Source organism: Tenrec ecaudatus, chromosome 12 (assembly GCF_050624435.1).
Source record: "Tenrec ecaudatus isolate mTenEca1 chromosome 12, mTenEca1.hap1, whole genome shotgun sequence".
NCBI classification, from domain to species: Eukaryota; Metazoa; Chordata; class Mammalia; order Afrosoricida; family Tenrecidae; genus Tenrec; species Tenrec ecaudatus.
The window spans coordinates 11447275-11461676 of record NC_134541.1 but is presented as its reverse complement, the minus strand read 5'-3'; the positions used below and the strand labels follow the sequence as shown (position 1 = coordinate 11461676).

Genomic DNA, 14402 nt, shown 5'->3' with positions numbered 1-14402 from the left:
TCCTAGTGTACAAGAGGCGCCTCGTGCACAACCTGTGTACAAGATGTTCCTAGTGTACAAGAGGCGCCTCGTGCACAACCTGTGTACAAGATGTTCCTAGTGTACAAGAGGCGCCTCGTGCACAACCTGTGTACAAGATGTTCCTAGTGTACAAGAGGTGCCTTGTGCACAACCTGTGTACCACAGAAGGAGGAAGCACTGCCCGGTCCGGCACCAGCCCCACAGGCACAGGCCTGAGGCCACCGCTGCAGCCACTGTCAAGCCATCTCCTGTTTCCCATTGACCTCCCACTTCACTAGTTGAAGTCCTGCTCCAGGGCTTCATCCCTCCTGATAGCGTGGCCAAGTCCATGAGACGATGTCTCATCATCCTTGCCTCTCGGGAGCCCCGAGTGGCCCTGCTGGTATCTCAGATGCCGCTGACAAAGCGTCCAGCATCACAGCAACAGACAAGCCACCATGGCACACCGACAGGCGAGTGGTGTGGGTTGGTCCTGATAGGTGCCATCGATTCGAGTTCTACTCACAGGGTTCCCTACGCTGTCCCTGTCACAGGAGTGCGTCGCCCACCGGGTCTTTTCCCAGGAGTCCCTGGTGTGTCCAGAGAGGCTAGTGGGTTTGAACCACTGGTCTTTTGTTTAGCAGCAAATGCTTAACTTAGCCATTACATCACCACGGGTGAGAGAGATCTATACAGACACAAGGGACTTGGATTTGTGTATCTCTCTTTCCACTTATCCGAGCAAATCACACAGCTTGTCCTGAATTAGTCATGAAAGCCCCCCAGTGACACCTGCTTCATAAAACGCAAAAACTCACTGCCACGGACTCGATGCTGACTCATGCTGACTCTATGGGACAGGGTAGAACTGCCCCTGTGGGTTTCTGAAACTGTAACTCTTGACAGGAGTCAAAAGCCCCCTATTTCTCCCTCGGAGCAGCTGATGGTTTTGAACTGCTGACCTTGCGGTTTATAGCCCATTGTGTAACCACTATGTCACCAGGCCTCATTCTGCTTTACAAAGTGCCCAGGAGGCTGGCACAGGAACTGAAGTGCCAGAAGCCTTTATTCTGCCCCCTCTGAAGACCTGCCCTGTCACTTGGATGGCTGACACCCACTCTGAACTCAGGCCCTGGGTTTTTCCCATGCCTTTGCCACCAAGATGCTGCAGAAGTCAGGGGTGAGGGAGGGGAGCGGGGGGAGCTTTTTGCAAAAGTTAAATGGGACACTCCACTTCGCGGCCACAGCCTAAGCCACTAAGCCACTTCTATGAAATACACCTATCCCTTTTGGCCGACTTTCGCTGCTTCACCCCAGGGCGGGGTTTCCCCCCACACCACCCCGCCAATGACTAGAGCTGTTTGCTCTTGCAGCAAAGGGCTCCACACCTTTCGGATGCAGACGTGGGACCCAAACCAAGCCTCCGCGTGGGTGATGGTTTCCGAAGAAGAGGAGTCGGTCTACGTGTTCTCCCGGCACCCCGAGGTGAAAGCCAATCCATGACATTCCCTCCAAAGTGCAGACACCCTACCCCTCCAAAAATATTTTAAAAATAAATAAATGCTGGTGCATGAGTATGTGTTGACCTCTCTTTGACCCTGAACACCTCGGAGCTAATCTTCAATTTCCCATTGTGCTCGCAGGGCACTGCTCGCCTTTGCAGCTCTGCACGTGGGCGGACTGGTTAATGTGCGCCTCTCCGACTCTCTCCCTGATCGGCCAGTCACGGGGGCCAGTTGTAAATTCTGCGGCATGTGCCCGTTTCCTGGGGCTGACATTAAACCGCCTCTGAGGGCCTGGCCCTAGCTCAAGAAGCTTAACATTGAAATTTTCATACTCAAATAGGGCTGTCGTTGGTCGCCCAGCTGATGAAAAAGCTGATCTTTGGAAAGGAGGCAAGGGTCGAGAAGTATTAGGAGGAATGGCACAGCCTCTTGGAGGCGCGCTGGTTCAGAGAGAGGGGAGCTTTAAGAGAGGGGAAAGCAGAGGCATGTTTACATCCGGCAGGGGCTTCCAGAATCAATGTCTGCCCAGGCAGGCAGAGCCAGGGACAGGGGCAGGGGGGCCTGGAGGGAGGAGATGGGAAGACCTTTGGGGGGAGATGACAGTCCACTTTGCACACTGAGTGTTTTTTTTTAACAAGAGATCAGTTTGCAAAAAAGTTGCAATAAAATTAGGAAATCGGTACTTTAATAAAGTTTCATAAACAGAAAAATGGGCCTCCTGGATCTGAAAGAACAACCTAATGGCTGTCAGAGAATGCATGAGACAGTGTTTGGCAAAATCTGCTTCAAGACTGGCGGTGAGTCTTAAATTTAACAAAATAAATGAAAACAAATGAAGGGGCTAGAAAATGCCGATGCCCTGGGTAGGGTTTCCAACTGGCCCTTCTGGTTCCACCCTGCTGGGAATTTTACTTTCCACACAAGGGCCACTGAACCAGAATCTGTTTCCACAAAATTCCCAGGTGCTGTTTCTAGAACTCAAAACAAACAAACAAACCAAAACGAATGCACAGCCATTAAGTCACTTCTGACTCACAGTGACCCCATAGGGCAGAGCAGAGCTGGCTCTGTAGGTTTCCCAGACTTTATGGGAGTAAAAAGCCTCTTATTTCTCCAGTGGAGTGACTGGTGGGTTCGAACCATTGACCTTGTGGTTAGCAACCCAACTTGTAACCCACTATTGCCACGAGAGCTCCTAGAGAAGAGCAAAAAGGTACTCTCACCTGAGCCTTAGGCTCAACCTCAATCATCCCGTGCACAGTTCTGGTTGATTCTGGTTCAGTATATGCCTCTGGAGAAGCCCTGGTGTCCAAATGGTGACAAGTTAGGCTGGGATCCACAAGGTCAGCAGTTCGAAACCACCAGGTGCTCCTCGGGAGATACATGAGGCTTTCTACTCTTGTCAATAGTTAGTCTCAGAAACATACAGAGGCAGTTCTGTTCCCACAGCAAAAGTTCTCAGTCTTCCTAATGCCGTGACCCTTTAATTCAGTGCCTCATGCTGTGGTGACCCCCCAACCATAAAATTATTTTCATTGCTACTTCATCACTGTAATTTTGCTACTGTGATGAATCATAATGTAAAATATAGGCAGGATGTATTTTCATTGTTACAAATTGAACATGATTGAAGCATAGTGATGAATTACACAAACAATATGTAATTATATATTGTGAAGTACTTATTTCTAATGACAAGTCAATGAAATTTTGTCTTGAAGTATGGTGTCGCATGGGTACAGTCTTGATGCCGGGTACTCATAGGTGGGTGCATCTGCAAGTGGGCAGCTCCACCTGGAGGATAGAGGAGCGGTGTCTGGGTTCCTAAGACCATCGAAAATATGTGTTCTCCGATGGTCTTAGGAGACCCCTGTGAAAGGGTCATTCGACCCTCAAAGGGGTCAAGACCCACAGGTTGAGAACCCTGTCCTATAGGATTCCCTGCAAGGGTGGAAACAGGAACCGGTCAACAGGGAACCAACCAGGAATGAACTGGTTTGAAGCCCTACCTTTGAATCCCAGGGAGGGAAGCCCAAGGAAGGGAAGTTCTTTGAGTGGTGAAATGGATTTGCATTCCTTCCTGTTCTGCTGTAGTTCCAACTCTTAATATTCTCTTTGCTCTTAGATTTCAATTAATTTTATTTACCTCCTCCCAAGCTATAGATTATCTTTGTTCTTGTTGCTATCAATTTTTGTTCACTTTCTTTACTTTTTAAAAAAATTTTATTGGGGACTCTTACAGCTCCCTTTATTACAATCCATCCATCCACCCATCCATCCATCCGTGTCAAGCACATTTGTACATATGTTGCCATCATCATTTTCAAAACCTTTTCTTTCTACTTGAGCCCAGTTTCTTTACTTTTTAAAATTGTGTTATTGGCATATAATGCACGCATCATACGATTCAATCATCTAATCATAAAGAACTGTGCCATCGTCACATCACCCAATCGATCCATCTCAGAACATCTTCCTTCTCACCCTGGCTGTTAACTCCCCGCTTCCCCCAACCTCCCCTGCCACGCCCCTAGGAAATTTCAAATCCACTTATGTCTCAAAAGACTCATCTATCTTGGATTTCATATGCAATCATACAAAACAAAAACAAGATTATAATTTTATTTTTTAAAGTCATACAGCATATCTTAGCGTTCCTCACATTGACAGTTCCAACTGCACGGAGTTCATACTTTGGGAACAAAAATGGCACCTCTGTTTGGGAATGCGGGCAGAGTTTCAATTCGGTTTAATGAACTAAGCAACTCTCCTCTAACAATCCCATCTTCCCCTGCCCTAGTCCACCTTCTCCGGAGTCATTCCAAAGAACTACGCAACTCCCCCGAACACACACACTTAAGAGCCTTAGATCTCAGAGCTCACTCATAGCGACTTCGATCCTAAATCGGGATCCTGAGTGCACTGGGAACGGGAAAACGGAGAGTGGAAGTGTGCTCCTGTAGTTATGAGAGGGTGACCGCTCAGCGGGCAGCAGTGCTGATCTCGGAAGAACTGGGGAAGAGAGGAAAGATGAGTCCAGGCACAGCTACCTGTGCCCAGGATTAAAAAGCTGAAGATTGGAGGGGCCTCCGGCACTGGGCAGCCCTTTGCCTTCTGACTTATGGCTGGCTGACTGTCCCCCCAGGTGGGCCCTCGGGGTGGAGTGGTTACACGTTGGCCTACTGAAGACAAAGTTCACCAGCTTCTCCAAAGGACAAAGGTAAGGTTTCTGCTCCCATAAAGACTTATAGCTTCAGAAACTCAGTCCATAGCGCAGTCACCGAGAGTCAGAATTGACATAATGACAGTGAGTGGTCCTTCTGTCCATCCAGATGTTCCCAGCAGCAAAGACTCATGGGCCATTGTGCTCATGACATGTCCTCTGCTTGCCCTTGCCTTCCTTTAGCCCTTGATCCAAAAGAGGTCTCTCTCTCTCTCTCACGCACGCACACGCGCACACACACACACACACACACACACACAGCGTTCTGGTGTGAAGAGCCCAGGAATACACCTTGTGAAAATACAGACCCCCATCAATTTTTCTCACTCCCTCTGATAAGCACGGCAGGTCTTTCAAGATGAAACTTTTGGTTTGAAGAAGAGGTGTCAACGGTGGGATAATTCATTCTTTCATTACCCTTCCTGCTCCACGCCCCACCCCGTCCCCTTGACTAGCAAAACCAAGTTGTGCAGGCGTCCTGGGCTGCTGCTCCCAAGGCTTCTTAGTGTGCTTTGGCATTTCCAGGGCCACTGAATACCATTCCCTGGAGGGAAACATCTCTGATTAAAACCATAAAAACTGATAAGGGTCTGAGAACCACTCTTTGAAGCCTCTGATGGTGTTTAAAGACGGATTTCAAGGAGGCAGGCTAGAGGATGCTGGCCTGGGCACGCTGGCTCTTCAGCCTCGGGTTACGGATGTCTCCTTTCTGAGCCTCGGGGTTCGATCTATAAAGGCCTACCTCCGCGGGCCAATGAAAAAATGATGGTGCAGCTCTTGCCCAGCATTGGCTGTTCATTATTCGAAGGTTCTGTTTTCCTTCTCCTGCCTTCCAATTTGGAAGGTGATCTCCAAACGGCTCTGGTGCTACCATCTTCTGGCACTATGCCCTGTAGGAGAATTCTTTTTTTTTTTTTTAATCATTCTTTTGGGGGCTCATACAATTCTTATCACAATCCATCCATTGTGTCAAGCACATTTGTACAGTTGTGGTCATCGTCATTCTCAAAACATTTGCTTTCTACTTGAGCCCTTGGTATCAGCTCATTTTTCCCCTCCCTCATGAACCCTTGATGATTTTTACATTATTATTTTGTCGCACCTTACACTGTCCAACACTACACTTCAACGGCTTTTCTGTTGTCCATCCTCCAGGGGGGGGTTATATGTAGGTCCTTATGGTCATTCCCCCTTTCTGTCCCACCTTCCCCTTCCCCTCCTGGTATCACTACTCTCATTATTGGTCCTGAGGGTTTATCTGTCCTGGATTCCCTGTGTTTCCAGCTCTGATCTATACCAGTGTACATCCTCCAGTTTAGCCAGATTTGTAGGGTAGAATTGGGATCATGATAGTGGGGGCGGGGGGGTTGGGAAGAAGCATTAAAGAACTAGAGGAAAGTTTTATGTTTCATTGGTGCTATACAGCATCCTGAATGGCTCGTCTCCTCCTCGAGGCCCTTCTGTAAGGGATGTCTAGTTGCCTACAGATGAGCTTTGGGTCTCCACTCTGTACTCCCCCTCATTCACAATGATATAATTTTTTGTTCTTTATGCCTGATACCTGATCCCTTAAACACCTCGTGATCACACAGGCTGGTGTGCTTCTTCCATGTGGGCTTTGTTGCTTCTGAGCTAGATGGCCGCTTGACCCCAGACGCTATATCTTTTGATAGCCGGGCACCATCAGCTTTCTTTACCACATTTGCTTATGCACCCATTTGTCTTCAGTGATCATGTCATGAAAGTGAGCATCATGGAATGCCAGGTTACTAGAATAAAGAATTCTTGCATTCAGGGAGTATTTGAGTGGAGGTCTAATGTCCATCTGCTACCTTAATAATAAACCTATAAATATATGCATGTAAGATCTATTTCACCATCATCATTCACAAATACATTTACATATGTACATGCCTGTATTTAGACCTCTATAAATGCCCTTTGCCTCCTAGTTCTTTCCTCTATTGTAGAAGAATTCTTGAATGGTACAATCAACCTCCCCAGAGACTGGCTTGTGTGGTCTTTTTCTCCTGTCCCTCAGCGGGGAGGGGCTCAGGAGACACGGCCTTTTGGGAAAAACAAGACTCACTCAAAAAGCAAATTTTCTGCCATCGAGTCGATGCCAACTCAAAGCGACCCGATGGGATAGAGCAGGACTACCCCCATGGGTTTCCCAGGGAGCAGAAAGTCTCATCTTTCTCCCTCGGAGAAGCCGGTAGTTTTGAACCACTGACCTTGTGGTTAGCAGCCAAACTGGTAACCCACTATGCAACCAGAGCTCCAGGAGAAAATCAAGGTACTCCCGTCACCTGAGCTCCCAGCTAACTCCATTCATCTAGGGCACTCTTGGGGGGGGGGGCAGCCTCACAGGCATGCAACTGGGTCACCGCATGGAGCCTTGGGGCAGAAGGGTGCACGCTGCTTTCCCCATTATGAACTTCTTAGTCATCTTTCAATGAGAGCCCACATGCTTACTTTTCCCTAGGCCCCCAAAATCACGGAGCCTGTCCCTCCTTCCTTCCTTCCTTCCTTCCTTCCTTCTTTCCTTCCTTCCTTCCTTCCTTCCTTCCTTCGAGCCTCCGGATGAAAGGCTACTCTTTTTTCTTTTAAAGTATGCACAAGTGTTTATTCATAAATATTGAGAATGGGTGTGCCCGTGACAATTTGGGACAGAGTTTTGCTGTCTCTTTGTTTTTTTTATAATCGCTTTATTAGGGGGCTCATACAGAAGGTCTACTCTTACGGAAGATATCAGCAGCTCTTTCCGGGGATCCCATCACCCCCGCCTCCACCCCCCATTAATTCACCCACCAACACCCCCTGACACCCTGCTGGAAAACCACTAGCCCTGTCCCTCATGGAAAGCACCACACCCGGCTGTTCTCACTGGCGTACGGCCTTCAACTGCGTGCTCTCCTCCCTGGCTCCTCTCAGGGCGACTTCCTGGACAGCCGAGGGAAACTCGGCCTGCTCCACGCCGGCCAGTCTTCAGGGCTGTGGGTGCGTTTGCACACACTCCTGCAGCTACGTGTCCAGCCATCTCCTCTAGGGCCTCTCATGGCTGGCCCTCCACTTGACCAACCAGCAAGTCCTTTATGAGCAGTTTCCTCGTCTTTCCTGTTGGCGTGCCCGAAGTGAGCCAGCTGAAGTCTCACCATCCTCTCTGACACGCTGGCACGGCACTTCTTCTAAGACCAATGTGTTTGGTCTCTTGGCAGTCCGTGGTGTTTTCAGTATTCTTCCCCAACACCACGTTTTGAGCACAGCACCTGTCCTTCTGGTGCCTGCTGTTCCCATGGGCAAACTCACCTGCCTGGGAAGCAGGTCACCTGGCTGGAAAGCAGGTAACCTGACCGCGGGCGGGCTGGGTCAGTGGCACCTTAGTCATCAGAGTGTCGCCTCTGCTTTTAAGAAACCAAAAGCGGTCTTTTGCAGCAGACCCGCCACAGATCTGTCATCCGATTTGTCCTCATTTCTTTTTTCTGGTCATCCGATTTCTTGACAGCTGCTTCCGTCCTCGGTGACTGTGGCCCAAGTACAATGAAATCATTGACAAATTCTGACGCCCCACGGTTTACTGAAAGGCTTAGTGGTCTGTCTGCACAGCAAAGGGGGGGGGGCTAGAACAGGACAACAGGACCCAGGAAGAGCTCACATTCAGAAGCCTGACCGCCAGCACCTGGGCTAGGAAGTCGAAGCGCAGGGAGCGTGGCTATGAGAGCCACCACACGCATGCCACCAAATGACGACGACCAGTTAGGAGCTTTGTGATTTCACCATCTGTGAGGGGTAGGTTTCCCAGTCAGCTGGCCAGCTGTTGAGATGATATAGATGGAGTCCAATCTATCAACCAAGTCACAGCGTAATCCAGTCCCCTTGGGGGTCTGGCCTATCCTTGGGAGTCACAGCCGAATCTGGTCCCCTTGGGGGTCTGGTAAGGGACCTTGTGGAGAGCTGGCTTCACTCTAGCCCCTCTCCTCGTTTCTGGGCTGGAGGCCCATGTGGCCTGTGGACCCTGGGAGCTGTCAGCGCCCTGCCTACCTTGGATCCACCGGACTCTGCACCTGCTGGCCTGTGGTCGTCTGGTTTCCTGCTTCACCTGCCAGCAGCTGTGGGAGCTGGAAGGGCATCCAGCTCGTCTCCGACTCATGGACTTGAACTGGACTGTGCCACTTCCTGGACATACATTTCTCTCTCGACATAAGGTCCTTTCTTAAGCACATAGGTGTGTCACCAGAAGACCCAGCCAAGCACAGAGGCCTTGCTGGCCTTGACCCGTCCTTCATGTTTGTGTCGGGAGCCCAGAAGCCAATCACAGGTTTAGCAGACAAAGGACTCGCAAACATTTCCCCTTAGAGCGGAGAGAAGGTCATCCCTGTGGGAGCAGCCAACGGTCCTCTTAAAATACTTCCTAGGAAGGGTGTAACAGTTGCCTTCACGTTTAATCCAACCAGTCGGTAGATGCATCTCAAACAGAATAAGGCAAATTAAATTATGAGAAGCAGCTACTTAAAACAAATAAAAGCGGTCACCCATTTCCCTCCCAACTGTGAGTTTCTGATGACCAGACCTCCCAGGTCAGCTGTTCAAAGCCAAACTACTTTCTTTCCTCAAAGTCAGTGGAAAGTTTTAAGAACCTGATTGGTGTGAAAACCCCCAAGGTGCTGGCAGTGCCCTCACATGAACCCAGGGCACGGACGGACAATCGGAAAACTACCTCCCGGGACACACCCAGCACAGGCAAATCAATCAAGGGTCCCTCAACCGAAGTGACCCGGAATCAGAGCAACTCCAATCACCAGGGCAGCACAGGCCAGGACAAAGTCCAGAGGGTTGGAACATGGTAACAGGAGGCATGGCACAGGGAGGGACTGGGGTACATGACGGGGCACCAGGGGGACAGGGGGATTGTAATCAAACTAAAAACAAATCACCGCCATCAAGTCAACACCAGCTCATAGTGAGCCTATGGGACGGGCAGAAAGGCCTCTGTGGGCTTCCGAGGCGGTAAGCATTCCTGGGAGCAGAAAGCCCAGCCTTTCTCCTGTGGAGGAGCTTGGTGGCTTCAAGCCGCTGGACTTTGGATAGCAGCCCCACACATAACCCGCTACACTACGTTTCGACTAGTGAGAGATTATCGCAGACAAATCTCTCTCTATAGATATATGATTCTACCCGTGCAAGTCCTGCTGTTCGTCATCAGGAAACGCTACCAAATGCAAGCAACTACCATAGCCCGGATGTGGTGGCGGACCACGACTGGATAGTCTTGCTTTGAGTCCCAAACCTACGGAGGAAAACGTGATTTAAGGAATCCACTTGACAGAGCGGAACAGCTACGCCTGGCTATTGCACATGCCCGCAAACACACGCGCGTGTGCACGCACTTGTCTCATTTTGCTCCTGGGCTGAGCAAAGCTCCCTGCCATCAAACTCTCAATGTTCCCCTTCTTCCCTCTGAAGTCGGACTGCCCCCCCCCCCCACCCGCCCGCCCTCCAGGGCCTATCTACCAGAAGCCTCCCCAAGCTGAGCCCGCTGGTGCTTTGTGGACGCTGCTGACAAATTGCCGGGGCAGCGCCCCGGGTTCATATTCAGCACCCCCTCCGCTCCCTGGCCCCGCACATCATTGCCCCGGCAATGGGGAGCACAGGCCACAAAAGAGGGCTCACAAAGGAGACATGTTTTTAATGCCCGCGGCCATCTGCCAATTCTCCCCAGGACCTTTTCGAGGGCTGAGTGAAGTCAAAGCAGAGGCAGGGCGGGGGCGGCGGGGGAGGGCAGATACGCCTTTCAGGGAAAGTAATCGCCACAAGAAAGGAGCCCAGGGGGTCGGGTCATTCCGAATGCATGGAATCGGAATGCAAAGGGCTTCTCTTCAGCCCCAAGGAGCCCGCCCTCCCTCGACAGGGCCTTTGTCAGCTGCCAAGCGTTAGTTCTCAAAGCCATGGTAAGAACAAGTGATTAAGGGGAGGGTTTAATATGCACACGCCACCCTCCCGAGGGGGTCTTCTGATGACCCCCCACCTGCCTTGGCTGAGACACGCTTTCCTCTCTTCCCCGCATGGAGCAGGGTGACGGCTACCGTACCTGAACCGTCACAGAGCAGGCCCACGGGCTTGCAGGTTCTCCAGACCACCAGCTACAAAAGCAGCGTCTCTCCATTCTCCCTGGGGAGGCTTCCATTACACTGTCAAGGTTTTCCGGGGGGGGGGGGGGCGCAGGAGGGAGAGATGGTAAATAGCATCTTTCCTGAGCACAGGTGTATCCTGGAAGGAAAGACCTCCTCAGGGAGGTGAGGGGTGCCGACCCTGGAGGCTGAAGCCCTACCCCTCCGAGGGGGTTCCCCACCTGCCCAGGTCTGGAGTCAGCCGGACACGGACTGTCCTTCTCAACATTTCCCACTTCCTGAAGGCAAGGCATGGCTTCGACTGCCCTTGGGCCTCTCCTGAACAGAGTCCTGAGAAGGAGCCTGGGGGGTGGGGTGGGGTGGAATTGTCCTTTTAGGGGCTTTGTCTATTGACCTCCCTTCCTAGTGAGCTGAGCAAGCTTGAGGCTGCGGCTTTCTGGTCCTGGGCATACTCTTTGTGCGGGCAGTGAAGCTGGTGGGAACCAGCACAGGTTGCCCCTCGGAGGATGCCTTCCGGTGGGCTGTCGGTACCACCATGGTCAGCAGGCACCTGCCAGGGACCCTGGGGTTCCTTCCATGCGCTGGTTATTTCTCAGTGCTGTGATCTGTTAGATTTCTTGGAGGGGCGGGGGGTTATACCTCCGATCTTGGCTTCCCACGATAAAGAATTCACACCAAAGGCTAGTTTGTGATCCATGTGAGTGGGTTTTTATAAAGGACAGAAAGTTTCAGGCTTTACAGTCTCAGAAGAGTGCACGCTATTTCCGGGAAGCGTGCCAAAATGCGAGTACGCTGTGCTATGTTCACCACTAACCACGGGCAACCTCGTGGGACTGCTCACCCACGCGTGGTGGCCTGAGGCCAGAGAGCCCGCCGCACAGCGGAGCAGGCTCAAGAACAGGTCAAGGGGAGAGGGCAAAAGGCGGAAATGAAAAAGGGGGCAGTGGTCCTGCCACTAAGGTAGTTAAACCTCAGGCTGGGGAGGCGTGGAAGAAGGTATTGGTTGACCCCATTGGCTGAAATAAGCCCACCTGAGCCTCGTTGGGGCCGCCCAGGGATGCGGCCGCCCAGGGATGCGGCCGCCCACCTGAATTGGAACATGCCCAGTTGGTCTTGATGGCTGGCTAAGGCTCGCTTGATTATCTTCCAGTCTCCTCTTTGGGGGTCTTCACTATGGAGGGACAACCCCCTCTATTCTGCTACCTAACAGATCCAACCCCACCCACAGCACCATTGTGTTTCTAAGACTTATGAGGCCTCTTTAAAGTTTAAAGTGAGGCTGCCTTTACTCAGACCCGCTGCCATTTCCAACTCTCACACAGAGCCTGGCTTTACACTCCTCACTCCTGCAAGATCCAGAGCTGAAAGTATCCGCGCTTCGATGCCCAGAAACACCCGCCATGGGAGGGACCCTTTCACAGATGGAGGGGTACCCACCTGCCTCCCGCAGCTCAGCCCAGGAAAAGGAGTAGCCCCAGCTGCAACTCAGAACACCCACCAGGGGCAACCCAGGCCAAATGCCCACCTTTCACCCAGGCCCATGAAGTGGGACAGGCTGACAAGACCACTCAGAGAGGATGGCCCAGCCTGAGTCCACCCGGCTGGGGCACAAGGCAGCCACACCCCTACCTACCCACCCACAGGCCTGAGCTTTGCACTCAGCTCCCTTGACCATCAGTGCCACCCATGATGGAGTTGCCCGGCCCTGGGTGGCTGACCTCTGGCTGTGAGCCGGCTGTAGACCTGGGAGTTGACTTCCTTGTCCCTGAGGTAGCATCGGATCTCCTCCACCGCCTCTCGGATGATGGTGACAGCCAGCACGAAGCCCTGCAGAGAGAGGCGAGAGGGGTTAGCCCTTCAGAGACAGTAGGGGGGAGACACCCTAGAATAATATAACATCATTGCTAATTAGAACACCCCTACTAACAATAACAACATGGCGTCTCTGGGCAGGACAAACAGTTATGCTCTCTGCCACTAACCAAAGGTCGGAGGTTCAAGTCCGCCCAGAAGAACCACAAAAGAAAGGCCAGGCTGTCTTGTTCAGAAGAATCTATGGGGACCAACCCCATGGAATAGGGTTCCACTCTCATGCACATGGGGGGCCTAAACCCGAAACAACTGGTGTTCTCACACACACACACACACACACACACACACACACACACACACACAAGAAAAACCATCAAAGAACCACCACAGGCTTTGTAATTACTAAAACTGTAGAATACAGAGACCAGCCACCCAGAAGGGGGTGGGGTCGGGGAGAAAGCTGGATGACGCTGATGAGTCCAAGGCCATATGCACCCTGGGGTGGAGAGCCATTTCATAACGGTTCTTCTATTCAAGTCTCTGTAGCTCCAATGAAATTCCTGTGCAGGGCTATGCAAACAGGGCGTGTGTAATGCTAATAGAGAGGACTGGTAGGTTTCATTTCCACACCCCTCTTTGAAGCAGCAGCAGAGGGAACCTCCCTACCCCCCCACCCCGAGGACCTCGGAAGAACAATTCCAAGATCTCCGTCTGCAGCTGTGGAGGCTGCGGAAACCAGATGCGTCTGAGACTGTGGCATGGAAACAAACTCAGGGGAGCAGCACAGAGACTACGGGGTACTTCTCCCCATCTGGCCCGAGAGAGGATGGCGGTGTGCAACGGAGGCCAAGGTCAAGAGGTCACGTGGCTGAGAGGCTGAGCATCGGTGAGAGACTTGGCTACCACATGACTAAGCAGCTGAGGACCAGAGAGAGGGAGACTTGGCTTCTGCCTGAGCAAACCAAGCACTGTCTCCTTAGTGTTTACTGATCCTGACTTGGTGCGAACTCATTAGCTTCCCTTAATTCCGATGATGGCTATGAGTCTGTGCCTGTTACAACCGATTAAGGAGCCGAGCACTGGTGTGGAGAGGCGTGGAGCCACAGTGGGTGTCAGAGTAGGCAAATGGAGGACGGGGGGCAGTGTGGAGCCACGCTGGACTCCTGCCACAGGGCAACAGGGAAGCCAGAGGTCAGCAATGTCCGCCTCCAGGCTGTCGGCTTTGCGCCCCATTTACTGTGGCCTCAGACCACCCTGTCAGAAGCACTGCTGTCCCTGGGGCCCCTTGTTAGAGAGGAGGAAACTGAGTCACAGAGAGGGGAGGTCATCTTGCCCAAGAGCATAAGCTAGTAAGTGACCAGCAGGAACTTAAAACCAGGAAATCCAGCTCTGGGGGCCCTTGCTCCCACCTGCCACATCACTCTGAGTCTAGGGGAACATGGATGGGGCCAGCAAAACAGCTCACAGACCAGGAGACAAGGAGTCCGCCTGTTGGAAGATACAATGTAACCCTGCAAACTGCTGAGTATCCTTTAAGTGACAGTGCATCTAGAACACAACCTTAGCTGTGTCTGCCAGCCTCTGACTCTCGGCAACCCACGTACTGCCCAGTCCTGAGCCAACCCAATGATTGCTTCTCAAATCCAGTGGGATCCACAGGGTCTTGTTGGCTGGTTTTCAGAAGTGGATGACCAGGCCTTTCTTCCTAGCCCACCTTAGTCTGGAAGAGCCTGA

At 51.7% G+C, this 14402-nt stretch overlaps 1 protein-coding gene across 3 annotated transcripts in view; it reads right to left on the bottom strand.

The window, feature by feature from the left end:
• ATP9A (ATPase phospholipid transporting 9A (putative)) overlaps nt 1-14402 on the bottom strand; it is a 134404-nt gene that overhangs the window by 77016 nt on the left and 42986 nt on the right. For all 3 annotated transcript variants that reach the window (XM_075528536.1, XM_075528537.1, XM_075528538.1), the window contains exon 4: nt 12575-12683. In XM_075528536.1, coding sequence (XP_075384651.1) covers nt 12575-12683 — 109 coding nt within the window. The remainder of the gene's footprint in view (nt 1-12574; nt 12684-14402) is intronic.